Genomic DNA, 26819 nt, shown 5'->3' on the forward strand with positions numbered 1-26819 from the left:
GGGGGGGCAGGGGCTGCGGGCCGGGAGGGTGGGGCACCAGTGGACTGGGGGGGGGGCAGGGGCTGCGGGTCGGGAGGGAGGGGCACCGGCAGGGCTGGGGGGGGGGGGGGGCTGCGGGTCGGGGGGGGGGGCACCGGCAGGGCTGGGGGGGGCAGGGGCCGTGGGTCGGGAGGGAGGGGCACCAGTGGGCTGGGGGGGGGCAGGGGCTGCGGGTCGGGAGGGAGGGGCACCAGTGGACTGGGGGGGGCAGGGGGCTGTGGGCCGGGAGGGAGGGGCACCAGTGGGCTGGGGGGGGCAGGGGCTGCGGGCCGGGAGGGAGGGGCACCAGTGGACTGGGGGGGGCAGGGGGCTGTGGGCCGGGAGGGAGGGGCACCAGTGGACTGGGGGGGGCAGGGGGCTGCGGGTCGGGAGGGAGGGACACCAGTGGGCTGGGGGGGGCAGGGGCGGCGGGTCGGGAGGGAGGGGCACCGGCAGGGCTGGGGGGGGCAGGGGCGGCGAGTCGGGAGGGAGGGGCACCGGCAGGGCTGGGGGGGGCAGGGGGCTGTGGGCCGGGAGGGAGGGACACCAGTGGGCTGGGGGGGGCAGGGGCGGCGGGTCGGGAGGGAGGGGCACCAGTGGGCTGGGGGGGGGGCAGGGGGCCGCGGGCCGGGAGTGCCTGTGGGGGGGCGCTGGGAGGTCCGGGCTTTGGCGTTGCCTTTGCCTGCCCCCCGCGCCCCCTCCCCACCGCGCTGCTCTCGCGCCAAGGTCATTGTAGCCCGAGAGCGGCTCTGGCCCTCGTTGCGTCTCTATGGTACTGGAGGCTGTCCAGACTGGCCTTTGGTCCCCCTGGGCCAGTGCGGAACAGAGTGTGTCGCTCTGTCCGTTCTGTTGGACCTCTATGGTATAATCCTGCCACTCTAGTCCTGACGCCCGCTGGTTATCTATGGTATGGAACCAGCCGCTCTGGCCGTGACTCCCCACCGCATCTGTATGGTATGACATCGCCCAGTCTCCCCGCCCCCTTTGGTCTCTATGGTTACGGTCACTCTGGGCACCGTCCGCTCAGACTCTATGGCATAACACCGGCCGCTCTATCTGTGGACTCGCGGTACTCTATGGCCTCCTTCCGGCTGGTCTAGCTGGCCTCCTTACGACTCTATGCTTCCCGGAGTCGGCCGCTCTATCCCGGTGTCCTCCCGGATGTCTATGGGGCCGTTAAAGGGGCCGCTCCGGGCTGCGCGGCCGCGATCCCGCGATGCTGCTCACGGTGAAGGCGCTGCAGGGCCGGGGCTGCAGCCTGCAGGTGCCCGGGGGGCTGTGCCCGGAGGGGCTGGCTGAGGGGGGGCTGTGCCTGGGGGGGGCGGAGGGGCTGGCTGGGGGGGGGCTGTGCCTGGGGGGGACCGGAGGGGCTGGCTCGGGGGAGGGGCTGTGCCCTGGGGGGGCTGGCTGGGGGGTGTTTATGGGGGGCCCTGTCCCTGCGTCTCCACCCCAGGGGGTGAAGCAGGTGGGAGAGGTGTGGGGGGGGCTGAGGAGTGATGCTGGGTGGGGAGATAGGGAAGATCCGGGGAGGGGTGGGGGGGGCACCAGTGGGGCGGGTGTGAGGCAGGTTCCTGGCAGGTGCCAGGAGCCCCGGGGGTGTGAGGTGGGGAGGGTTTGTGGGGGAGGTTCCTGGGGGATCGATGGGGGGGCACTGGTGGGGTTTGTCAGTCCTGGGGGGGTGTAGCTCCCCACTGCAGCCCCCCCCATTTTCCCCAGGTCTCCCCGGACGAGCGCGTCAGCACCCTGAAGCGTCTGGTCTCAGAGAAGTTGAACGTCCCAGTCTCTCAGCAGCGGCTGCTTTTCAAGGGCAAGGCCCTGGCAGGTGGGTGCCTGTTCCCGGGGCACAGGAGTCTGCAGACAGGCAGCCCCCAGAGGGGCACGACTGCTCCTCATACGCCTCGTTACCCTGAAACGTCATGACAACGCATATCATTACTAACACCAACCATTTCATCGCCCACCGGCTTCATCTAATCTCATTCAGTGCGGCTGCCACTGGGGTGGGGCAGGGGGTGTTTATATGGGGACCCCTTGCCTGGGGCTAAGATGCAGGGAGTTGGTTACAGAGAGACCCCTCGCCCAGTACTGAGACAGGACCCCTCTGGCGTGGGGTAGGGGATATTTATATGGGGACTCCTCACCTGGTGCCAAGATGCAGGGAACCAAGTATCAGAGTGTTAGCCGTGTTAGTCTGTATCCACAAAAACAATGAGGAGACCGGTGGCACCTTAAAGACTAACAGATTTATTTGGGCATAAGCTTCAATGGGTAAAAAACCCCACTTTTTTACCCATGAAAGCTTGTGCTCAAATAAATCTGTTAGTCTTTAGGGTGCCACCGGACTCCTCATTGTGTTTGAAGATGCAGGGAGTTGATTACACGGAGACTCCCGTACTGAGACGTGGCCCCTCTGGGGTGGGGCAGGGGGTGTTTATACAGGGACCCCTTGCCCAGTGCTGAGACATGCCTGCCCTCCACCCGTGGCAGGACGCAGGGACTGGTTATTCAGGGACCCTTACCCTACCCCATCTCAGCACTGGTGAAGAGTTGTAATGCTCCAGAACTTCCGTTTTTCAGTGGTGTGTGGGGGGGGTGCCTTTATCTTGGGGTCTCATGGTCCCAGGGGTCCCTGTGAGCTGGGGAGGGCAGGAGCTCATGGCCCCTCTGCCACCCCCACAGATGAGCACCGGCTCTCGGACTATTCCATCGGCCCTGAGTCCAAGCTGAACCTGGTGATCAAGCCGCCGGAGAAGGCTTCCCCCGAGGAGCCGGGGCTCAGGGGACCCCCGCCACCATTCCCGACCATCTGGCACCCACTGGGCCAGGTCCTGACTCGGCATTTCAGCACAGCTGACGCGGAGAAGGTGCTGGAGCAGCTGCAGAAGGTAATGCCCTGGTGCGGAGGGAGCTGCAGGATGTGTTATGCAGACAAAACTACACAGGATCGTTTTAGGGGACAAGACAAGATGTCACGTTTTTTATAACACAATTTGATTTATGACCAATTAGTAATATCTAATACCTATCTCTCTCTCTCTCTCACACACGTACACGTACACGTACACGTTCTGCAGCTGCTGTATGGCCAGGAAAGCCGGGCACAAGGAAGGGCTGGGTCTCTGTTGGGCGTGCACTGATGCCCTTCCATGTTGGCAGCAGAATGTTACCCTCCAAAATCTTCCATCTCACTCATCCTTTTCGTAGGCTTTAGTCTGAATCCGGAGTCTATAGGTCTTGCTGTGTCACGCTGCCTCTGGGTTCGGTGTGATTGATCACCCGTCTACTGCAGACATGACTTTCAGACTAGGACCTGGCTTTGATGTTTCTTCAATTGTACTTCTGTTCTTTTGAGGGTGGACTCCTCTTACTTTGTCAGGGCTGTTGTCTGCATCTTCAGCCTTTAGGTGTTTACACTTTATTTCATCAGGACGGGCTGGGGCTGGAGGTTGATTCCATCATCCGTCCATACTTCATTCACACATCTAAACTAATAAGATTACATCAGGGTTTTGCAAAATGAGGGTTGCAGCAGGCTTTTACAAAATGGAGTGAGCATTTTAAAATGGAGTTTGAGTTACAACATGGACAAGTATAATGAATGGCAAACAGTGAGCAGAAGTTACAATGTTGAAATAGTGCAAGTTTCAGTGATTTAAGCAGCAATTGGATTGAAAGTGAAACTGAATTAGCCAGTTATTGGGGTAACCAGTTTTATGAATGAATGTTGTTTCATTCATAAAACTTTGCTATATTAATAAAGTGAACAATTAAAAGCAATTTCATTGATCAGTTGTACAGCTGGGGGGATTCCTGGATGGGTCATTGCATCCTTGAAACCCGCCTGGCATGAGGATACTGGTTATCCGGGACCCAGCACTGAGATGTGCCCCCTCTGGCTTGGGGCAGGGGCTGGTTATCCGGGGACCCAGTACTGAGATGCAGCCCCTCTGTGGTAGGGCAGGGGCTGGTTATCTGGGGACCCAGCAATGAGGGTGGGGCAGAGGGCTACAGGGATTCCAACGCCTCCCCTTCCCTTACACCCTGGGGGTCGCCTTGCTAAGCCACCCTCTCCCTCCAGGATTATGAGCGGAGCCTTCGTCTGCTGAGCCTGGATGACATTGAGCGGCTGGCCACGCGGCTGCTGCACCCAGAGGTGGCTGATGCGGTGGAGATGGGATTCCTGGACTAGCACCCAGACAGCCGTGGGCCTGGGGGAAAGACTTCAGCCTGGCCCTCCCTGCACCTGGAACAAGGCGCCTGCAGGCAGGGCCCAGTAGGGGGCTTGGGGTCCCTCTGCCCCCTCCTCACGCCTCTGAACTGCTGCTAAGGAGCCTGTCTGTGTCTCCCATTCCCCATTAAAGGTGATGGTAGGTGTGAGACCTGCCCAGTTCTGCCTGATGTGTTAACTGGGGTGGGACAGGGGGCTGGTTATACAGGGACCCGCCTCTAGGGTGGGACAGGGGGCTGGTTATCTGGGGACACCTTGCTTGGGGCTATCTCTGGGGTGCGGGTAGGGGGCCGGTTATCCAGGCATCCCTCGCCTGGTGATGAGACATGGCCCCTCTGGGGCTGGGCAGGGGCCGGTTACTCAGGGACCTCTTGCCCAGCATTGGGACATGGCCCCTCTGGTGTGGGGCATGGGGCTGGTTATGCAGGGGCCCCTTGCCTACTGACACTCCTATCTCTGTCCCCATGGGGCACCTGTGTCCTCTAGGTCTTTGCCCCCCGTAGCACCCCCCCGCTGAGTGTGAGAAGGAAGAAGCTGATTTTCAGCAGGGCTGATGCTGGAGGGTGAATTTGCCCTGCAGACGTTGGGGGCTGGCCTGGGGGGGGAACATGGAGAATAGGGCTGGCATTTGGGAGGGGACTCTGACTGTGGAAGGGGGTGCTGCTGAAGGCCCCTGTGAGGGGGTTGTGACTTCCTCCAGGGGGGTCTGGATCCCCACAGGATCACCTGTGTCTAGGTTGACCAGAGGTCCTGATTTTATAGGGACAGTCCTGATATTCGGGGCTTTTTCTTACACACCCTCGAATTACACCCTCCCCCCGTCCTGATTTTCCACATTTGCTGTCTGGTCACCCTGCCTGTGTCCCAGAGGAGGTTCCGGTGCAGGGGCCCTCGCACAAAGGGGAAGGTCTCTGCCCCCTGCCAGGTGTGGGAGGCTGGGGGGCTCCTAGGAAGGGGACTCTGGGGTACTTCCCTGCAGTGGTGGGGTGAGGGCAGTGGATGCCTGGGGCCCCTCATGGGAGAGGGGTGATGCTGGGGGGGCTCTTGGGCATGGGGGAGGGGGTGCAAGGGGGTCTCAGCTGGGGGTCGCCCCTCCTGCTGTGGAGGGCGGGGGATCCCTGCAGGCGGGTCTCAGGGACGGCAAGTTCCGGGGGCGGGGCCTGGCCGCAAACTCCGCCCCCTCGCGGCACGTGGGGCGGAGCCGTGGCCGGGATGGAAGAAGCTGGAGCAGATCGGGCTAGGCTGGGCTGCCTGGGCTTGTATCCGGGGGGCTGTGGGCCTCAGAAGGGACTGGGGGGTGCAGAAGGGGCTATGGGGGGAATCTGGGGGGTGCAGAAGGCGCTCTGGGGGCTGTGGGGGGATCTGGGGGGGCTCAGAAGGGACTGTGGGGAGATCTGGGGGCTGTGAGGGGATCTGGGGGGTGCAGACGGGCTGTGGGGGGATCTGGGAGGCTCAGAAGGGGCTATGGGGGATCTGGGGGTGCAGAAGGCGCTCTGGGGGCTGTGAGGGGATCTGGGGGGTGCAGAAGGGGTTGTGGGGGAAAAAGGGGTCCACGGGGGTCTCCCCCATGCCCCATGGGACTGTCCATGGCTCTCTCCTGCCCCACCCAAGTTTTTCCCACTCCCTTTTTCCTTAACCTCGCTCCCCCCAGCACCTTGAGTGTCCCATTTCCATCCCCTCTGGAGGCTCAAATTGCTCATGGCTCCCTGGCCCCCGACCCTGAGCCCCGCAAAGGGGGGATCAGCAAAGAACTGACGGTGACCGAGAACTTCCTGCACGTGTGAGTGATTCCCCCATGGAGACCAACCCCCACCAGGGGCTGCAGGTTGGGAGTGAGGGGCACCGGCAGGGCTGGGGGGAGCCCAGGGCCGGGCTAGCAGGGGCTGCGGGTCGGGAGTGAGGGGCACTGGCAGAGGTGGGGGGAGCCCAGGGCCGGGCTAGCAGGGGCTGCGGGTCATGAGGGGCACTGGCTAAGCTGGGCTTAGGGGTGGCTCCCACCTCACCCCATCTCCTCCTACCAGGTGCTGGAAAGCAGATGAGGCCCGGATCCTGCGTGTTTCCATCAGCTCCTTCCTGGACCATCTCTCCCTGGTGATACAGACCATGGAGATGTTTGGGCCCCCGGTACCCCGATAGCACCTGCCTTCTGGCACTCTGGGGAGCCAGGGGAGGGGCAAGAGTCTGGGAAGACGTCCTCTCAGCCCCCACTGCCTTGAAGATGCTGGAGCTGGTGCTGCTGGGGGTGCAGGCCAGGCATCAGCTGGACTGTCCTGGTTGGGGGGGCAGAGTTGGGGGGTGACAGAGATGGTCCCTGCATCTGGCCAGCACCTTGGACTGGTTTCAGCTCTGAGGCTAGAAGATCCTGTGGGGAGGGGGATTTGGGGGTACACTGATGGGGGGGTGTTGCGGTGGGAGGGCTGTGGGACTCTGTGCAGGGGGCTCTGTATAGACCCCACCCATGTCATGCTGGACTCTGCAATAAATGCTGCAGTGGAACCCGCTGTGTCTGTCTGAATATGAGTGGGAAAAAGACCCTCCCCTCCCCGTGCTGGGATCCATCCCCGGGATGGATCTAGACTATTCTCAGTGATAGCAGATGACAGGACAAGGACAAGGAGTAATGGTTTCAAGTTGCAGTGGGGGAGGTTTAGGTTGGATATTAGGAAAAACTTTTTCACTAGGAGGGTGGTGAAACACTGGAATGCGTTACCTAGGGAGTTGGTGGAATCCCCTTCCTTAGAAGTTTTTAAGGTCAGGCTTGACAAAGTCCTGGCTGGGATGATTTAGTTGGGATTGGTTCTGCTCTGGGCAGGGGGTTGGACTAGATGGCCTCCAGAGGTCCCTTCCAACTCTGTTATTCTATGATCAGCCCCTTGGCGCTAGCCCCCACTGGAACCCCTCCCAGCACAGCTCCCTGGGATCCTCCCCCAGCCCCCCCTGCCAGGAACCTCTGCAGGATACCCCTCGGGGATTGACTTTCTCCTGGGATCCCCCATATACAGCCTCCCTCCCAGGAACTCTCCTCTCCGTTTGATTAATGAGCCCTGCTGCCCCCTACGCAGCCCTCCCTGGGATCCTCCTCCCCCCAACATTGGAGATGGGACCCTCCCAAAGACCCACAAACAGTGTCTCCCAGAATCCACCTCTACAGCCTACAGTCCCCCCTCCCCCCCAATGGGAAATGTGCCCCATGCTGGCAGGTGAAGGGTTAACAGCAGCAGAGCAGCCCAGTTAGCCCATTCTGGAGAGGGGCGGAAGGCAGCTAATTAAGGATTAGCAGCAGCTGGGGAGGTGCAGGCTTGGTGGTTTGGTTCTTATACAGGAAGAGGACTAGAGTGCACTGGCTGGAAGGCAGAGACAGAGGGTTGTGGTGGGGGTGGGGTCTGGACCCCCCCAGGTGTGTGTGTTCCTATGCTGCTGGAAAGCCCCCTTCCATCAGTGCAGTCTCTGTCCATACTGTGGGGTCACTCCGGTGTGGTCTGTCCCATAGACATACCTCTGCAGCCAGGGCTGTAGGGTGGCCCCCTGAGGGAGGGCCAAGGAATTGGGGTGACCTAGAAACTCCCTGAGACTAACTAAGTACTAGGAGCCCAGAGAATGGGGGGTCTCTGTAACCACAGCCCAAGGGAAATGGGAAAGCCCTGAGGGGCAGGAGACAGTCTGGGGAAACCCAGGGGCCCTGGGCTAGTGACCATCTTGTTAGATAGCTGGAAGGAAACATGCAGCCAGTGTGGGGAACCTCGGCAGAAGGCCTAGAAACAGGGGGAGGTAAGTAATGCAGGGGGCAGGTCCCTGCTGCAGAGTGAGTGGGATCGCAGGGTAACCTGGCCTTAGTGGGGACGGGGTCGTTTTAGTGCAGCTGAATGTCGACGGATCCAGCCAAGAGCCTTGGCTGTGCTCACAGGTGTGGGGGTTGGAGGGTGAGGGGGTTTGTGGGAAGCAGACATGGGGGTGGATAAGCAGGTGCATGTGAGCCTGCGATAAATGTCTGACCCAGAGGGGAGCAACCCACTGGGGGCTGTGGTGGGGGCTCTGTCCCTGCCCACTGGCCAGCCAAGCCACTTTTCCCAGACGGCTCCCAGCTGGGGCCTCCCCAACATACGGGCCCCAAGTACAACATTTAGCCTGATTATACCCCCCCAAACTATCCCTAGCTGAGGTGAGCTGGTACCTCACTCGGGCCAGGCCTACACTACAGCCCTAGATCGGGAGAACTATGTCACTCAGGGGTGTGAAAAATCCACTCCCACCCCGAGCGACGTTGTTACACCAACCTCACCCTCTCCTGCCTGTGTAGACCCTATAGACAATAGCGTAGGACCAAGAACCAGTCCCTGAAGGATCCCACTAGAAACACACCCACTTGAAGGTGAGTCCATTTGTCACACTAAAAGAAAAGGAGGACTTGTGGCACCTTAGAGACTAATTGGTTAGTCTCTAAGGTGCCACAAGTCCTCCTTTTCTTTTTGCGAATACAGACTAACACGGCTGTTACTCTGAAATTTGTCACACTATGCACCCTGTCAGTGTGCAAACCGAACCAGGGAAGGAATGAGCCAACCAGCAGCCCAAATTCAGTGATGAAACCTGGTCATGTCCATCTGAGGCATACGGTGCATACACTAAGCAATTTGCCCTGTAAAGCCATTGGAACCAATCAGTCTGGTTTTACGGTAATTTTTTTTAATCATTCTATTTTTTTTAATCCAAATGTTGTGTGGTACCAAGTCAAAGACCTTACCGAAGTCTAAGTACATGACAGCAACATGATTACTTTAACAATCAACCTTGTAATCTCATTTTAAAAAATCAAGCTATTGTGACTGGACCTACATTCCAGAAGCCCATGTTGATTGGCATTAATTATATTATCCTCCTTTAGTTCTTTATATAATCATGTCCCACGTCCGTTACTCCATTATTTTGCCTGGGGTTGATGTCAGGCTGACAGACCTATCGTTACCGAGGTTACCATTTACCTTTTTAAAATATTGGAACATTAGCTTTCTTTCACAGTGTTGCAACTTCTTCAGACAACTCTTTCAAAACTCTTGGATGCAAGTTATCCATACCACCTGATTTAAAAATGTCTAACTTTAGTAGTTGCTGTGTAACATCCCCATGAGGTACAATTGGAACTGAAAGAGTTTCATCATAGGTTATGACTGCATCAGTGCCGGAGTCCTAAAAAAAATAACGCACAATGTCAACAAGAAGACCTTACCCTTGACCCAGTGGAGCCAACATCTGCTGCAACACGACCAGGAGCTGCTGCTGCTACTGACCTTGACAGGGGTGAGTGCCCGGGGGAGCTCACAGTACCAGGGGCTCGTGGTCCCACTTTTACTGGTAACACCCGAACAGTGGGTGGGGTGCTGGGGCCTGAAGAGGGGAGTGGATGGGGAAGCAGTGAGGAGGTATGAAAGAGAACATGAAAGGGCACAGAAGATTGTACCCTCTTTTGCCACCTGGATCCATCCCAGGTCTGGGGGTGTGGGCAGTGAGATGGGCCTGTGGGGCACAGGGAGCAATGTGAGGCTAGTGATAGGGGTGGTGCAGTGGGGAAAAGTCCCTTGTGAACCCCAGTTTGCAGGGATCAAGGGGGAACCAGCTGAACCCCCATTTGCTGCAGCAGGGGGTATGGGGCTGGGTCCCATTCCAGAGCCTTGGATCATGGTAACAGGAACATCTCTCTGCGGTTCCTGCCCAGGATTTATGGTTTTTGCTTTTCAACTCCCTCTAGGGGTGGGCGGGTAGTTGTTCTGCTCTGCTCCTTCACCTACACCTGCCCCCTAAGATGGAGCCACTGCAAGACACCCGGGTTTATCAGAGACCAGGTGGGTCTCGTGCCGAGGTCATCTACCGTCACACAGAGAGGGACATACACCTGCCTTATGGTGCTGCACCACCATGGTCAGAAGTACCAGAATGGCCTCCTGGCTCATTTTGACATGAGACGAGCCCTGGACTGCATCATCTGCTTTTCTTTTCCCAAATACAGAACCGTCTCTGCATTAGTACTGAGAGTTCTATCATTTCTATCTAGTGATGGAGCAATACCATTGTTAAGATTTTCTTTGTTCCTAATATGAGTTTTAAAAAATCATCTTCATGGTGTCCTTAACTGTGCTGGACATAGATTTTTCTTCCTTATGCCCTTTTGCTTCCCTTATCAATTTTCTACATTTCCTAGGTTCTGGTTTATATTAATCTTTCCTGTTCTTCCACTCATTTTTTTTAAACTCTTTCCTCTCAGATCAGACCCACAACCTCCACCTCTAGCTGAGGGAGGTCCAGTTCTTGAGGCACCAGGGACCAGGCTGCAACCCAGATCCTCTTGCCTAGTTATGATCCTTGCATTTCAGCCAGAGCTGACATCTGAAAGGTGTTGCAATGCTGTGCTGCCGTGACTGGAACATTGCTCTGTGCTGGGGAAATTTTCCATCCTTTATTCTAACATACAAAAGTGTAGCTACCAAAATCTCTCCCCCCCCCCCCCACCTGGTCTCCTCCACCCCATGCATCATCCAACATACCTTGGTCTTCTGGGGCACACCCCAGAGTTGCTCTCAGCTGGCCTGCCCATCTCCCCTTGGGCTAGGAGCCTGATCTCCCCCCACACCCCAGGCATACTCTTCTCCCAGGGACTAGAAACCCTGTGTGAAGCCCCTGAGAGAAGAAGGGAGCTATCTACTGGGGAGAGCAGGGGCTGTTGACTCAGTGCAATGCCTCATTTACATATTAACTGTGGATAATTTGGGGACAGTGGGGTATGATTTTGGCTAATGTTTGTAGTTAGGGCCCCCTGGCCGAGACCTGGACCCTGACTGGGCTTGCGAGTCATACTGACGAAGACGACTGGTTGCCAAAGTCAGGGCAGATACCCCAGCCAGAACGAAAGTTTAAGGGGGGAAAAAATTGTGCGTGTCCAGGTTGTTGCGGGGTGCGTTTCCCTAGGTGTCAGGGCTGGTATGTAAGGCCATTAACGCCATAGCTTTCTTTCTCCAAGGGCTGGGCCAAGAAAAACAGCGCCGCTGAACTGGTTCCTGGCTGAGAAGTAGAGCCTGGATGCAGCAAAACACAAGATCTCTTCCCTGCTGAGAAGCAGCCTCTGCAGCTGGAGCAGAGCAGCAGCCCAGGTCTCCAGGAAGAGCTGCCGGTGGTGGAGGAAGTACCAGTCGTGGGTGAGATCTACGCTCCGCAACTACCACCTGTGCGCCAAGGGACAGAACAAAATGGCAGCGTGGCCTGCTAACTGTGGCCTGTGACGGGGAGCCAGGCTGGTGCCCACACTGCATTAGCCACTTAGTGCACCCATCGCTTCCCTTCCTCCTTGAAATTCTTTAGGCTGTAGGTGTCACCCCAGGTAACAGTCCAAGCCAGGTCTTTGCACAAACAGGTTTTATTCCATAACACCAACCCACCCTTGGAGTGGCTCAGATACACAGGCAGCAAAAAACAGGGGGAGGGTGTGTGCGGTGTCTCTGCCACTGTCCCTGTCTCTCTACCCCCTCGCCCCCCGAAGCTTCTCAGGACACACCCCCACAGGTCAAGCAGGGGTGTATGTGACACCGAGTAAGTCAGGCTCTGGGCAGGAAGGGGTGTCTCCCTGGAGTCATGCTGGGAGAGCAGGGCCCAGGGCTTGGTTTGTAGGCACAGCCTCCCCTCACCACAGTTGCGTCTCCCGGATTTCAGAAATGGTCTGGCTGGCTCGCTGCAAGGCCTGATGGGAGACAGAAGACATTAGCATAGGCAGGGGGCAGAGAGACCGCCCCCAAACACAGTCCTCCCCTCACCTGGAGCAGCCCAGCAGCCTCCTTGCGCTGCTGTGCCATGTCCTCGGACTCTGTGAGCAGCATGTCCAGCAGCTGCTGCTTGTATAGCTGCCCAACCAGCTGGCTCTGCAGATGGTCCTTGACATAGTTCACCAGGAAATGCATGACCGTCTTGGGGACGCTGTGGGGTAGGGGCAAAGGTCACAAGGGCACCCATCTAGAGCCCTTCCAACTCCCCGTGGCCCTTAGGGGTCCAGGAGAGGGGCTGCAGCCTCGCCCCCGTTCCCCCCACGTCTTACCTGTCCTGTATGCTTTTGCGCACAATGAGGAAATAGGATTTGATGAGTCTGCGGATCACCTCGCAATCCCGCTGCTCCCGCTGGCTCAGCTTCCGTGTGGCCGGCATAGGCTGTGGGGAGAGAGACAGGGCACGGGACTTCGAGGGAAATGGGGGTCCCGCCATGCAGGGCCTTCCCCCAGGGATAACAGTAGTAAGGTTATAAAACCAGGCAATCTCCAGTAGCACAACGCTGGGATCACACACAAAGGTCAGAAAATTCTCCAACAAAGAGATGGGTCGAAGCTGAAGCTAGAAACATTGAGACTGGAAATAAGGCAAAAATCGTTAAGAGTGAAAGAACAGATTGTGGTGGCCAGTTTTTCCCTAAGAATGATTTTGGGGCAGTTCTCTGGCCTGTGGGTGTTTGGGGGGTGGGAGGAAGGGGTGTCAGACTGGATGATCAAAATGGTCCCCGCTGGCCTTGGCAGCGAAGCAGCTCTGAAAAGGCGCAAAGGGAGCCGGAGCAGCGAGATTGGCCCAGACACAGGTCTCCTGCTGTCACTACCCCACCATCGTGTGTGTGTGTGGGGGGGGGGACACGACTCACCGTGTCCAGCAGATTGACAGCATGGGAGCGACTGGGGCTGGAATACATGGGGGGCTGGGGGTTCCCCTTGGGCTTCTCCTCCATGCCAGCATCCTCCACTTTGTCACTCTTCCAGCGCCGGATCCCCTCCGCAGGGGGGTCATTCTGGGGAGAGCAGAGACCAGCTGGCCATCAGCATGTCATGTGGGGAGGTCGGGGGCAACACTGGTGCCCAGTGGGGGGAAGAGGCTCAGCAGTAGGACATGGGGGAGGGGAGCAGAGAGACATTACCTTGCTGCTGCTGACAGAGGCAGACACCAGCGCTGTGTCAATGAAGTCCGGGTGCTTGGTGTTAATATAGGCGAGCTCGATTGCAACCAGATTATGAACCTGCAGGGGACAGCGATGGGATGGAGCCCGGTGAGGGAGCCAAGGAATCCGGGCTCCCTGCACTGGGGCCCAGAATAGTGGATTAAAAACAAAAAACCCTATGAGCTTCAAAAACAACACAAAAAAGTATTTAATTTAAACTCAATAAATGTGATTTTTGTTGTGAAGCTGTTTAAAATAATATTGAGAATATTGTGAGCTTAGCCCTTAACACAGGTTGCCAGAATGGTAATGGATTTTAACCAAAAGCAGTACATGTTTGCTGCTGACATCTTAAAGAACATCAAACCGCGGAAGTCACTGGCTCAGCCCTGGGAACCAGAGTTTGTGGAAGGTTAAAGCAGGTTTCGATAGCAGAGAGAATACTTCCTTCATTTCAGTTCCTTCAAAGTTCAAAACCCAACCAGGAGTTGGACAAGCTGGAATCCTTGTAAAATCTCAGACTAGAAGAGGGAAACAACTAGTAGATCTCGTGCTCTTACACTTAGCTTTCATTCAAAGGACATGGTGAAAGGCCTATGTTGAATATATCAGTTAGTTTTAAATGCAAAACATGTTTTGATTTACATTTGTTCTTATGGACCAGCACATTTAAGGTAATTTAATTTTCTTACTTGTAATTTGTGTCCAACTCTGTTTGAATGGAAACTAGAATTCCATTAAAAATGCCCAGAAACAGCATTTCATGGTTTTTATTAATTATCTAGTAAATAAAAATGCATCATTCACGATTTTCTAACATCATAAAATTAAACTCTGAATAAATGTAGGTCCAACTACAGAGAGGTTTAAATAAATCTGTACAGATCTGGCACACCCGCCTGCACCGCAGACAGACGCTTCGTGTAAAGACCATAGTCAGTTGCAAAGTAATATGGTTTAATGGTTATCAGCCAGTGAGAATCCACCTTTTAAGTTATCTTCCTAAAAAGTACAAATGCAAAATATGATTAAAGTTGGTGATTTAAAGTGCATTTTCCCACTTGCTGATTTAAATCAATCCTGGGACGCAGACTTCAACCCCCACACCCATATCAGCCCCTACCCTGCTGTCATCCCAGATGTCCCATAGCAGCCCCCTCCCCTGGGGTGTTACCATCTCGTTCGTGATGGGCAGCCTCTGCCGCAGGACGCCTGTCACCACCTCCACAATCGCCTCATGCAGTTTGGGGAAGCGCAGCAGCTCCTGGGGTGGAGGAAGGGAAAAGAGGAAAGACCTTGGAAACGTTGAAACTTCAAAAGATGGCTACTGAGATGTGCCAGACACCATGGGCCCACGACTTAGCCAGAGACTGCTCCAGCTGTGTCTGATTACTGCAGGCCAGAGGTCTGCTTGGGCCCACTTTTAAAGCCTAATCTGGCCCTAAACCCAACACTTCCCCCTTTTCACAGCCCGACACTCAGAGTTGGGTCCTGGTGGATTTGGGTCCCGTTGCAGGGCTCTGTGGCAGGTAAAAGTACCACCTTGGACAGGCAGGGTCCAGCCTCCCCAGCCAGGGGAGAACAGATAGTTTAATACCCCTCTCCGCAAAAAATAAGCAGTTACGTCACCTGATTGCATGCTGTGTTATTTAACTGTCAGAGCCCATGGGGGTCAGGGAATCCAACCCCAGTTGTGCAGCATCCAGGTTACAGGGCAGGGGTCGGGTCACAGGACCTCACTGGTCCGGGTGCACCCCTAAACCATCACACACATCCCAGGGGGATTGCACAGACTGGGTCAGAGCAGGCTTGAGAGGCCCAGGAGACAAAGAAGGGGCTTTGGTATCAAGAGTGAGTGTAACCCAGAAACAGACACAAGACCGTAACCAGGGGGCAAAGCAAGCAGGCAGGGTGTGAGGCACTTGGGGGGGCTTAGGGAGAAGATGGGGGACACCGGGGCACAGCAGGTCTGGCGACAGGGGATGGTTTCACGCTGTGTTTTCACTGTAATGCTTTTATCTGAGATGAACGCACTGCGCGGCAGGGAAGCTAGCTGGGCTCTGCTAGTCCCGGCAGAGCCTCTTGGAGAAAACATGGCACAGGCACTGGCCTAAGGTCAGACACCCCCATGGGGGGCACCTGAGTGTTACTGGTGGACGGTGGAGCAGGGCTGGATGATGGGGGGCGGTGGAGATCCCCGAGGTGGGGGTGGGGGGTCCCAGGCACCTGCATGTGTACCTGCGTGTTGTAGGTGGAACGGGGCTGGATGATGGGGGGTGGGAGTCCCTGGGGCGGGGGGGGGGTCCCAGGTACCTGCGTGTTGTAGGTGGAGCAGTGCTGAATGATGCGCTGCAGCTCCTCGTGCACCAGCTCCACGCAGCGCAGACTCGGGTCCTCCAGACGCTTGATCTGACGTTTCACCAGCAGCTCGAAAGAGACCTCAGGCACGAAGAGGGCGGGACGGGGACCCTGGGGAGAGAGGCAGGGACCTCATCAGAGCAGTGCCTTCTCCAGTGGGGATAGAGAGACACCCACCTCTCCCCCGCAAGTCACCACCCAGCCTCATCCCATTCTCCACTCCCCTGGGGCACAGAAAGCCAGGAGGGGGCTAGTCAGGACACAAGGGCATGGCTGGTCCCAGGCAGCCGCAGTGAGATGGGACTGAGGATGTCATGGGGTGGGCACCCCCAGCCCCAGGGGCACATCCACTCCAGGGCACTGGGAGAGGGGGCATATACACACTCTCACCCCGCACTCCATTATGGTCTCTTACCCCTGTCATGGCTCGGTACCATCCCCAACATGGTATGTATGCGGGGGTGGGAGGAGGAGGAGACTAGGGAAGAGGTCCATACCATGTAGAGTCAGGCGGTGTTACCGTACCATGCAGGGCTGGGGGTGTTACAAATTATACCAGACAGGTCACGCACACGAACTGCTGCGAATTATACCCGACAGGTCACGCACAGTTCGAGTCTAGGCTGAGGCACACAAACAAAGTCCACAACTGCAGAGTTCCCAAAGATACTAAGTTTATTACGCTCGAGCGTGGTGCCCCCCTGGTAATTAGGAGGGGACCCCGAATGCAGGTTATACAGAGATTATATACCTTTTAGCAAAGCACGTTCCCTTGTGCATCGGAAGCCTTAGCCAATAGACAAACCCTTCCCTTATCTACCACCTATCCCTGCTAAGTGCACTCCTTGTGCTAAACCATTACTTCAACTACATAACATGGTCCTAAAGCAATGCACCAGTAGCCTTTCTTATCAGGATGGGAGGCTCAATTAAGGCCAGGAGGCAAAAAGTTAAAAACAGACAAAGAACAGAAACCGGGAGTCGAGACAGGCTGGAAACGGGGGGGGGGGGGGGGGGGAGGGACGGGACGGGACGGGACACACTCCTCCTGGTGCATGATGTGTTTGCTTTTAGACAATGGTGGGCCCCAAACCAAAATGGAGTCACATATGCTAACTTTTCCTTAACAGGGGCATGGTAAGGGAAACCATGAGGGGTTGTAAGGGAGCTGGCAGCCACAGTGGCAGGGGTGCTTGGGCTCCGGCAGGGGAAGGGGGACAGAAGGGGCAGGGTGGTGCAGGCCAAGCCAGTGGCTAGGTGGGGGAGTTGCTGTATGTAAGAGAGCAGTATGACTGTTCAGAGATCCGATGAAACTGCAGAAAAACCTGAGAGTCTCTGGATTAAGTTTAGAAGCGTGAGCATCAAGGGTGATGTCGTGATGGGAGTCTACTATAGACCACCGGACCAGGGGGATGTAGCGGACGAGGCTTTCTTCCGGCAACCCACAGAAGCTACTAGATCGCACGCCCTGGTTCTCATGGGAGACTTCAATCACCCTGATATCTGCTGGGAGAGCAATACAGCGGTGCACAGACAATCCAGGAAGTTTCTGGAAAATGTAGGGGATAATTTCCTGGTGCAAGTGCTGGAGGAACCAACTAGGGGCAGAGCTCTTCTTGACCTGCTGCTCACAAACCGGGAAGAATTAGTAGGGGAAGCAAAAGTGGATGGGAATCTGGGAGGCAGTGACCATGAGATGGTCGAGTTCAGGATCCTGACACAAGGAGGAAAGGAAAGCAGCAGAATACGGACCCTGGACTTCAGAAAAGCAGACTTTGACTCCCCCAGGGAACTGATGGGCAAGATCCCCTGGGAGAATAACATGAGGGGGAAAGGAGTCTAGGAGAGCTGGCTGTATTTTAAAGAATCCTTATTGAGGTTACAGGGGCAAACCATCCTGATGTGTAGAAAGAATAGTAAATATGGCAGGCGGCCAGCTTGGCTTAACAGTGAAATCCTTGCTGATCTTAAACACAAAAAAGAAGCTTACAAGAAGTGGAAGATTGGACAAATGACCAGGGAGGAGTATAAAAATATTGCTTGGGCATGTAGGAGTGAAATCAGGAAGGCTAAGTCACACCTGGAGTTGCAGCTAGCGAGAGATGTTAAGGGTTTCTTCAGGTATGTTGGCAACAAGAAGAAAGCCAAGGAAAGTGTGGGCCCCTTACTGAATGAGGGAGGCAACCTAGTGACAGAGGATGTGGAAAAAGCTAATGTACTCAATGCTTTTTTTGCCTCTGTCTTCACGAACAGGGTCAGCTCCCAGACTACTGCACTGGGCAGCACAGCATGGGGAGGAGGTGACCAGCCCTCTGTGAAGAAAGAAGTGGTTCGGGACTATTTAGAAAAGCTGGACATGCACAAGTCCATGGAGCCGGATGCGTTACATCCGAGAGTGCTAAAGGAGTTGGCGGATGTGATTTCAGAGCCATTGGCCATTGTCTTTGAAAACTCATGGTGATCCGGGAAGTCCCGGACAACTGGAAAAAGGCTAATGTAGTGCCCATCTTTAAAAAAGGGAAGAAGGAGGATCCTGGGAACTACAGGCCAGTCAGCCTCACCTCAGTCCCCGGAAAAATCATGGAGCAGGTCCTCAAGGAATCAATTCTGAAGCACTTAGAGGAGAGGAAAGTGATCAGGAACAGTCAGCATGGATTCACCAAGGGAAAGTCATGCCTGACTAATCTAATTGCCTTCTATGATGAGATAACTGGTTCTGTGGATGAGGGGAAAGCAGTGGACGTGGTGTTCCTTGACTTTAGCAAAGCTTTTGACACTGTCTCCCACAGTATTCTTGTCAGCAAGTTAAAGAAGTATGGGCTGGATGAATGCACTATAAGGTGGGTAGAAAGTTGGTTAGATTGTCGGGCTCAACGGGTAGTGATCAATGCCTCCATGTCTAGTTGGCAGCCAGTATCAAGAGGAGTGCCCCAAGGGTCGGTCCTGGGGCTGGTTTTGTTCAATATCTTCATTAATGATCTGGAGGATGGTGTGGATTGCACCCTCAGCAAGTTTGCAGACGACATTAAACTGGGAGGAGTGGTAGATACGTTGAAGGGTAGGGATAGGATACAGAGGGACCTAGACAAATTGGAGGATTGGGCCAAAACAAATCTGATGAGGTTCAACAAGGACAAGTGCAGAGTCCTGCACTTAGGATGGAAGAATCCAATGCACCGCTACAGACTAAGGACCGAATGGCTAGGCAGCAGTTCTGCAGAAAAGGACCTAGGGGTTACAGTGGATGAGAAGCTGGATATGAGTCAACAGTGTGCCCTTGTAGCCAAGAAGGCCAATGGCATTTTGGGATGTATAAGTAGGGGCATTGCCAGCAGATCGAGGGACGTGATCGTTCCCCTCTATTTGACATTGGTGAGGCCTCATCTGGAGTACTGTGTCCAGTTTTGGGCCCCACGCTACAAGAAGGATATGGAAAAATTGGAGAGAGTCCAGCGGAGGGCAACAAAAATGATTAGGGGTCTGGAACACATGACTTACGAGGAGAGGTTGAGGGAACTGGGATTGTTTAGTCTACAGAAGAGAAGAATGAGGGGAGATTTGATAGCTGCTTTCAACTACCTGAAAGGGGGTTCCAAAGAGGATGGATCTAGACTATTCTCAGTGGTAGTGGATGACAGGACAAGGAGTAATGGTCTCAAGTTGCAGTGGGGGAGATTTAGATTGGATATTAGGAAAAACTTTTTCACTAGGAGGGTGGTGAAACACTGGAATGCGTTACCTAGGGAGGTGGTGGAATCTCCTTCCTTAGAAGTTTTTAAGGTCAGGCTTGACAAAGCCCTGGCTGGGATGATTTAATTGGGGATCGGTCCTGCTTTGAGCAGGGGGTTGGACTAGATGACCTCCTGAGGTCCCTTCCAACCCTGATATTCTATGATTCTGCAGCCAGCTGTTTACACGCTGCCCATGGCTTTGCCGTCTCCTCTGTATCATTAACGACAGCTTACGAGGCAAGCGGATGGTGTTTGCCATGGTGCTGTGTGGGCCGAGGTCTCTGGGTACCAAACCCTGCAGCTCGCTTAGCACTGTTTAATGTTAGATAGTGACTGGGCCATGGGAACATCTGTGGCACATTTATTCCATCTAAATTAATAGAACAGGGGCCGGTGGAGGGGGCACTGCCCTGGGGAGCCCTGGGTGGGGGGGGGAGGGTACCATACCGTGGCATTGCGAATGGCCGTCAGGATGTCCAGCATCGTGAGCCCAGCCAGCGGGTCGATGGACTCCAACGTCCGGCCGAATGTCTCGTGGAAGATGTAGCACATGCGGGCGCCCCCGCAGCTGGGAGTGGGGGGGGAAGAAACACTGAAGGGTTGGGAGAGGGCACAGAAACAGTAGCCAAAGCACAGGCCCCCCTAAAATGTCCACACCGCCCTGCCTCTCAGCACTGCCCCCCTCATGCCCCCCGACCTCTCAGCTCCCAGGTATCTGCGCTGCAGTTCCTGCCCTCGAGGGGGCAGGCCCGCTGCCCCCCAACCCCCAGCACTCACAGCTCTGAGGTCTCGATGTTCCGGGCCGTGCCTTCAATGGTGTGGCAGTACTCGGTGGCGAACTTGGTGATGATCTGCAGCAGCGTGGCATTCTTGTCCTCAATGGGCTGCCCATAGCTCTGCAGCACCGACTGGTACTGGGCCGTCAGCACATTCACCCGGGTTTTCAGCTCCGGCAGGCAGTCCCGGATGTGGTGCATCAGCAGCCTGGGGCAAGGGCACAGAAATGAGCCCGACTACCCCGGTCTCCTGCCTGCTGAATTTCTGGGGGATCATTCTGGCCCCCAGCCCTGACAGCCAGGGCTCAGCTCCTCCGCTGGGGTGACTCCAGGGCCTCCTGCCACCATGTGCTACCCTGCGCCTCCAGCTGCCCCCCATCCATGCTCCTGGCCACACTCTACCGGCACTGAGTTCTGCAGAAGAATGCCCGGTATGACACTCACCCACACACCCCTTTCTGGTCAGCTGTAAATGGGCTCACTTCTATTCCGTCTGCTGGGGCGGCATGCACCCCCTCCGCCCTTTTCCTTCTCTGCAACAGATCCCTTAACTGCACCCTCCCCAGCCCTAGTCCTCTGGCCCTGATTCCCCACCAGTGCGCCTCGCTAGGGAGAGCAGAGCCCCAGCTGCGCAGGTCCTAGCCGGCACCTCCCCTCCCCAGCTGGTACCCACCGGTTGAGGGTCTTGGCCAGGTGCCGGGTGCCGTTGCGGTTGGCCAGCGATGGGTACCGCTTCTGCAGGAAGCCCTGCTCGTCCTGCAGCGACTCCACGATGCGCTTCCCGGTGTTGATGTCATGCTGGCTCCTGTGAGGGGCAGGACAAAGTCATTGTCTGTCCCCACTCCCCCTCCATTCCAGGCTTGGGGGGGAATGTTGGGTTTGCTGCCTCCCTGTAACCCCTCCATTCCCCCAAACTCCAGCACAGCACCCCCATCCCATCTCCAGACTTTCTCCACAGCCCTCCACCCTCCAATGCACACATCTCCAAACTCCAGTCAAGCCCTGCCCCTCCCACCTCTCAGCAGCCCCCCCACCTTTCCACGTGCACAGCCCTACATCTCCACAGCTCCTCCACCCCCTCTATGCAGCCCCCCCCAGACTCCGCCACCCTACTGCCCACCTGTTCACCACCCCAATGATGCCCAGTTTGACAGGGATGACCCGGCCCATCAGGATGTCCATGGCATCAGTCCCAGCGTCCATCAGGTCCAGCTTGGTGACCACGGCCAGTGTGCGGCGTCCTGCAGGAGGGGAGGGGGTAGGGATGATCAGGCAGGCCCAGGCTACACTTACCCACCTAGTGACGTGGGTCAGGGTATGAAACCCCCCACGGCAACCTAACCCCCAGCGCAGCAGACCAGTGCTTCCGGCGCCGGGGTAGGTGACATTCCTACAGCACCAGGAAAGCCCCTCCATTGGGTACCCACGTCTGGGCCGGCATGGCCACTGGAGCCCCTGCAGCGCTGCCAGGGCAGCAGGCAGACCCCCAGGAGGTTCTGGAGCAGCAGGGCTGGTGGTCCAGCCAACACAGACTCTGACCTAAGCCTGGCTTTTCCTCTCTAGCCTGGACCCTCTGATCCCGGACTGCAGGGGACCAACAAACACCAGCGGGTTTTGCAAAAGCTGCTCCCAGTCTCTCCTGGTCCCTGCTGGCTGCAGCGCTCCCATGAGGGGTGAAGTCTCTGCCAGTGACAAAAACTTCCTTGGACTGGTGGAGAGCCACAGAGAGGAACGGGAGTGGAAGCGGGGGCTGGAGCCCAAGGGAGTTATGGGCAGTGATGAGCTGCCAAAATCTTAACAGGTTCCCTCCTCACCCCACAAGGGGGTAGTTGCCCACCCCTGCCCCCCGGGACTCCTGCCCCATCCAACCCCCCTGCGTTCCTTGACGCCCCCCGCCTCCCAGGACCCCTGCTCCATCCACCCCCCTCCCCTGTCCCCTGACTGCCCCCAGAACCTGGCAGGAGGGTCTCGTGGGCCACCGTAGTGGGTGCCCACCCCATTCCTTAAGAGCCAGAGGCACATGCCGGGAGGTGAGGTGGGGCGTCCCGGCGGTGCTTACCTGGGGCAGCTCCCAGGAAGCATCTGGCAGGTCCCTCTGGCTCCTAGGGGCGGGGGAGCGTAGCTAGGGGGGGAGCAGGGGCCCTTAGGCGCCAACTCCCTGGGTGCTCCGGGGCTGGAGCACCCACGGGGAAAATTGGTGGGTGCAGAGCACCCACCGGCAGCTCTTCACCCCGTACCCGGCCCCAGCTCACCTCACCTCCGCTCCACCTCTGAACGCACTGCCCCACTCGGCTTCCCCCCCCGCCTTCCCGCGAATCAGCTGTTCGGCGTGAAGCCTGGGAGGGCTGAGAAGCAGGTCGCGGCTTCCCACTCAGGCCAAGGGTGGCGGAGGTGAGCTGGGGCGGGGAGCGGTTCCCCTGCATGCCTTCCCCCCCCAGGGTTACCTGCTGCGGCGCAGGCAGCCCTCCTCGCGCGTCCCCCAGCCCGAACTCACCTCTGCCTCCCTGGGCCTGAGCGGGAAGCCACCACTTGCTTTTCAGCCTGCCCTAGCTTCCCGTGCAAACAGCTGATTCGCGGGAAGCCTAGGGGGGCAGAGAAGCAGAGCAGGGCAGCGCGTTCAGGGGAGGAGGTGGAGAGGAGGTGAGCTGGGGCCGGAGCGGGGAGCTGCCGGTGGGTGCTCTGCACCCACCAAATTTTCCCCTTGGGTGCTCCGGGGCTGGAGCACCCATGGAGTCGGCACCTAAGGCGCCACTTTTGGCCAGTTAAATTTAGAAGCCCTTTTAGAACCAGTTGACCCTCGCGGAACTGGTGCGAACCAGCTCCAGCTCACCACTGGTTATGGGGGAACAAAGCCAGAGCCTCATACATTAAAGGGGGGGGCACTCCCTAAAGAGAGTCTGTGAAGGCTGCAGCACCAAACACCCAGTAAATCCACTGCATCCCTCTCACCATGTGCCTCCACTCCCCCCATGCAGGGCTCACAGCCCCCCAGCTCTCAGCCCTACCCACACCCTGGGTCCCCTGGGGAGCCCCCCACATTGGTACCGTCAGGGTCAACATCCCGGGCCAGCTTGAGTGCCTCAGATGTGGCCATGTCTGTGTTGGCAGCCGTCACAGCCAGGATCAGGCAGTTTGGGTTGGAGACGTAGGATAGGATCATCTCCCGCACCTGGCCCTCAATGTCGGGGGGCTGGTCCCCCACAGGCACCTGGGGAGGGGAGAGAAGAGTGAGTGTAGGCTCCTGCCAGACAAGATACAGGAGAGTCCGGACTGCTGGGTTTTCTCCCCAGCTCTGGGATGGGAGCAGGGTCTGGTGGTTAGAGCAGGGGGACTGGGAGCCAGGACTCGTGGTTACAGACACCAGCTGGCTGAAGGTCTGTAGTTGGGAAGATCTCTCAGTGAAAACAGGAATAAGACAGACTATGGAAATATCCCCCTAGCGGCAGCTTTGATAGACACCCACAGTGGGGCATCACCCCTTCCCACTCTATCCAAGGGCCCCTCCCCATCCCATCCCCCAACATCATGGGGCACCCGCCTCACACCTTGGTGATCCCCGGTAGGTCGACCAGCGTTAGGTTCAGGACATGTGGGGAGTAGATCTTCAGATACAGGGGCTCCAGGCTGATCCCCTGCAGGGCAATAACCAGCAGAGTTAGAGCAGAGGGGGCTGGGAGCCAAGACTCCTGGGTTCTCTCCCCAGCTCTGGGAGGGGGAGTGGGGTCTGGTGGGTTAGAATAGGGGAGACTGGGATCAGGACTCCTGGGTTCACACACACACATCGGGGAGGTCGATGTCACAGGTGTTCATTACCTTGTTGGTTCCTGTCGTCCTCTCAGTCTCAGTCTCGATCTCCTGCCGGATCTCATCAAAGTCGGTGAAGCTCTGAGAGGGGACAGAGAGACAGGGTTGGCCCCGAGACAGGCTCGGCCCTGAGACAGGCTCCACGGCCCCTGGTGGCACTTCCCTCTGCCCAGCAGCTGGCAATACATGGAGAGGGGGCATGCAACGACCCACAGCCAGGATGGGAAAGGGAGGCTTTCCCCCTGCCCCCCAACAAAGGACAGGGATGGGCACTGGGAATATCACCCACATTACCCCTTGCCAGACAAGTCAGGGAGGAGCATCCCCCACCCAACCCGATTACCATCATTTCTCCCACAAGACCCAGACAGGGGTTGAGGGGGCCACCCCCAGATCCCAAGCAGGGCCCTTACCTTGTGCTTGCAATGCAGGAATGTCGCCCACTCCTCGGCCTGGGTACCTGCAGGGAGAGCCGATTCGGGGTCACACTCAGCCTCCCAGGGTGTGGACAGGGCTTCAGAGGCTTGCGCAGCCCCACTCCAAGCAGCTCTGTTTGGGACCCTGGCTCCCCATAGGAACCACTGGCTGCAACCCACAGACATGGGCTCCCCAGCAATAGGGAGAGAGGGGGTCACAGTGAGCCAGACTCCTCAGGATGTCACCACCTCAGCCCTTGGGGTCTCTATCCTCAACGTGTGTGTGTGTGTGAGAGAGTGTGAGTGTGAGAGAGAGAGAGGGTCACGGCGGCCTCCCAGTGAATGGTACTGCAGAGCAAGGGAGAGAACTCAGGAGTCCTGTCTTCCAGCTCCCCACCCCCACTCTAACCACTAGACCCCACCCCCCTCCCAGAGCTGGGTTACAACCAAGGAGTCCTGGCCTCCCACAAACTTCTGCCTTCTGTCCCCTCAGCCCAGGGAGAGCCCATCCTGGATCCCAGCACCCCCTTACTTGTCTCCCCACTGGCTGCACGTTGCCGCTCCTCCAGCGACGGCACATTCACCAGCTGCAGGACAAGCGGCCGCCGGGTTACAATGCCTGAGCCCCGGGGCAGGAAGTCACGACCCACAATACTCTCCAGAACCGAGCTCTTCCCACTGCTCTGTGTGGGGGGTGGGGGAGAGGAGACGGGGTTAATGCTGGAGAGGAGAGGAAGGTGAGGGGCAGCCAGACTGGGTGGGGAGAGGGAGAAGAGGAGCCTGGGGCTTCAGGATGTTGGGGTGGGGGGGGGTCTCACCTGGACCCCAATGGGGCAGCTGAATCTCCCCAGGGAGGGAAGGGTGGGACTGGCGGGGAGGGGTCAGGGGGTCTCACCTGGGCCCCGATCACCACATAAGAATGGTCATACTGGGTCTGACCAAAGGTCCATCCAGTCCAGTATCCTGTCTATCAACAGTGGCCAACGCCAGGTGCCCCAGAGGGAGTGAACCTAACAGGTAATGATCTAGTGATCTCTCTCCTGCCATCCATCTCCACCCTCTGACAAACAGAGGCTAGGGACACCATTCCTTACCCATCCTGGCTAACAGTCATTAATGGACTTAACCTCCATGAATTTATCCAGTTCTCTTTTAAACACTGTTATAGTCCTAGCCTTCACAACCTCCTCAGGCAACGAGTTCCACAGTTTGACTGTGCGCTGAGTGAAGAAGAACTTCCTTTTATTTGTTTTAAACCTGCTGCCCATCAATTTCATTTGGTGGCCCCTAGTTCTTATATTATGGGAACAAGTAAATAACTTTTCCTTATTCACTTTCTCCACATCACTCATGATTTTATAGACCTCTATCATATCCCCCTTAGTCTCCTCTTTTCCAAGATGAAAAATCCCAGCCTCTTTAATCTCTCCCCATATGGGGCCCATTCCAAACCCCTAATCATTTTAGTTGCCCTTTTCTGAACCTTTTCTAATGCCAGTATATCTTTTTTGAGATGAGGGGACCACCCCGTATGCAGTATTCAAGATGTGGGCGTACCATGGATTTATATAAGGGCAATAAGATATTCTCCGTCCGATTCTCTATCCCTTTTTAATGATTCCTAACTTCCCTTTTGCTTTTTTGACTGCTGCTGCACACTGCATGGAAGTCTTCAGAGGACTATCCACGATGACTCCAAGATCTTTCTCCTGATTAGTTGTAGCTAAATTAGCCCCCATCATATTGTATGTATAGGTGGGGTTATTTTTTCCAATGTGCATTACTTGACATTTATCCACATTACATTTCATTTGCCATTTTGTTGCCCAGTCACTTAGTTTCGTGGGATCTTTTTGAAGTTCTTCACAGTTTGCTTTGGTCTTAACCACGATGGGGGCAGCTGGATCCCTCGGGGAGGGAAGGGTGGGACTGGAAGGGGGCCGGGGTCAGCGGGTCTCACCTGGGCCCCGATCACCACGATCTGGGGCAGCTGGATCACCTCGGCCCCCACCGTGTTGAAAATCTCCTGCAGTTTGTTGACAACGGGGATCAGGGTCTCCATGGCAGGGCCGGGTTCGGGGCTCCGCCCTACAAGGGGACATGGGGCAGCCCCTCAGATCAACCGGGAGCCCGCGCAGCCCCACAGCCAGAAACGGAACCCAGGCGTCCGGGCTTCCCCCGCCCCTCACAGAGCGGACCCAGGCGTCCGGGCTCCCCCCGCCCCTCACAGAGCGGACCCAGACGTCCGATCCGGGCTCCCCCCGCCCCCCACGGACACGGAGCGGACCCAGGCGTCCGCGGACGATTCGCCCTGTTACCTGCCCTCAGCCCCGACTCCTGCCCCATTCACTCCCCAACCCGGACGCACTGCCCTACCCCGCCCCTCTCCGCTCCCTATTGGTCTGCGACCCCAGAAGTCCCATTCCTATTGGCAGAGGGGCCATCAATCACTTCCCATCGCCCTTCCTCCAATCCCATAGCAGGAGAGTGGCTCGGCGCGAGGGCAGAGGCTGGAGGGTCATTGGCTGGTTCTCG

The 26819-nt window shown here is 56.8% G+C and overlaps 3 protein-coding genes across 6 annotated transcripts; 2 read left to right on the forward strand and 1 right to left on the reverse strand.

Moving 5' to 3' along the window:
* Positions 1-1020: 1020 nt before the first annotated feature.
* On the forward strand, positions 1021-14246 carry UBL4A (ubiquitin like 4A). 2 transcript variants are annotated; one of them, XR_006287791.1, is made up of 7 exons: positions 1220-1282; positions 1735-1840; positions 2698-2903; positions 4097-4385; positions 8725-8919; positions 9405-9541; positions 11256-14246. XR_006287791.1 is itself a non-coding variant. In XM_007072366.4 (4 exons), exons 1-4 carry the CDS (start codon positions 1235-1237, stop codon positions 4205-4207), a joined length of 471 nt encoding a protein of 156 aa, XP_007072428.1. In that variant the 5' UTR covers positions 1021-1234; the 3' UTR covers positions 4208-4395. The 2 variants fall into 2 exon arrangements, 1 of the variants encoding a protein (XP_007072428.1); XM_007072366.4 differs by lacking the exons at positions 8725-8919; positions 9405-9541; positions 11256-14246 and having other exon boundaries at positions 1021-1282; positions 4097-4395.
* LAGE3 (L antigen family member 3) lies at positions 5368-6844 on the forward strand. The gene is made up of 3 exons (XM_037888798.2): positions 5368-5505; positions 5898-6026; positions 6268-6844. The coding sequence occupies exons 1-3, from the start codon at positions 5459-5461 to the stop codon at positions 6380-6382; spliced, it is 291 nt and encodes a 96-aa protein (XP_037744726.1). The 5' UTR covers positions 5368-5458; the 3' UTR covers positions 6383-6844.
* Positions 11633-26680, reverse strand: LOC102938375 (dynamin-1-like protein). 3 transcript variants are annotated; one of them, XM_037888799.2, is made up of 18 exons: positions 26603-26680; positions 26245-26372; positions 24817-24967; positions 24282-24328; positions 23878-23949; positions 23610-23696; positions 23110-23272; positions 21185-21305; positions 20738-20869; positions 20066-20272; positions 19736-19856; positions 15513-15668; positions 14374-14463; positions 13179-13277; positions 12909-13052; positions 12321-12430; positions 12043-12202; positions 11633-11969 (listed from the first exon to the last, which is right to left on the reverse strand). In XM_037888799.2, exons 1-18 carry the CDS (start codon positions 26628-26630, stop codon positions 11913-11915), a joined length of 2073 nt encoding a protein of 690 aa, XP_037744727.1. In that variant the 5' UTR covers positions 26631-26680; the 3' UTR covers positions 11633-11912. The 3 variants fall into 3 exon arrangements, with proteins under 3 accessions (XP_037744727.1, XP_037744728.1, XP_037744729.1); XM_037888800.2 differs by lacking the exon at positions 23610-23696 and having other exon boundaries at positions 26603-26661; XM_037888801.2 differs by lacking the exons at positions 11633-11969; positions 12043-12202 and having other exon boundaries at positions 12321-12625; positions 26603-26661.
* Positions 26681-26819: the final 139 nt, after the last annotated feature.

The sequence above is a fragment of the Chelonia mydas genome, unplaced genomic scaffold, assembly GCF_015237465.2.
Source record: "Chelonia mydas isolate rCheMyd1 unplaced genomic scaffold, rCheMyd1.pri.v2 scaffold_63_arrow_ctg1, whole genome shotgun sequence".
NCBI lineage: Eukaryota > Metazoa > Chordata > Testudines > Cheloniidae > Chelonia > Chelonia mydas.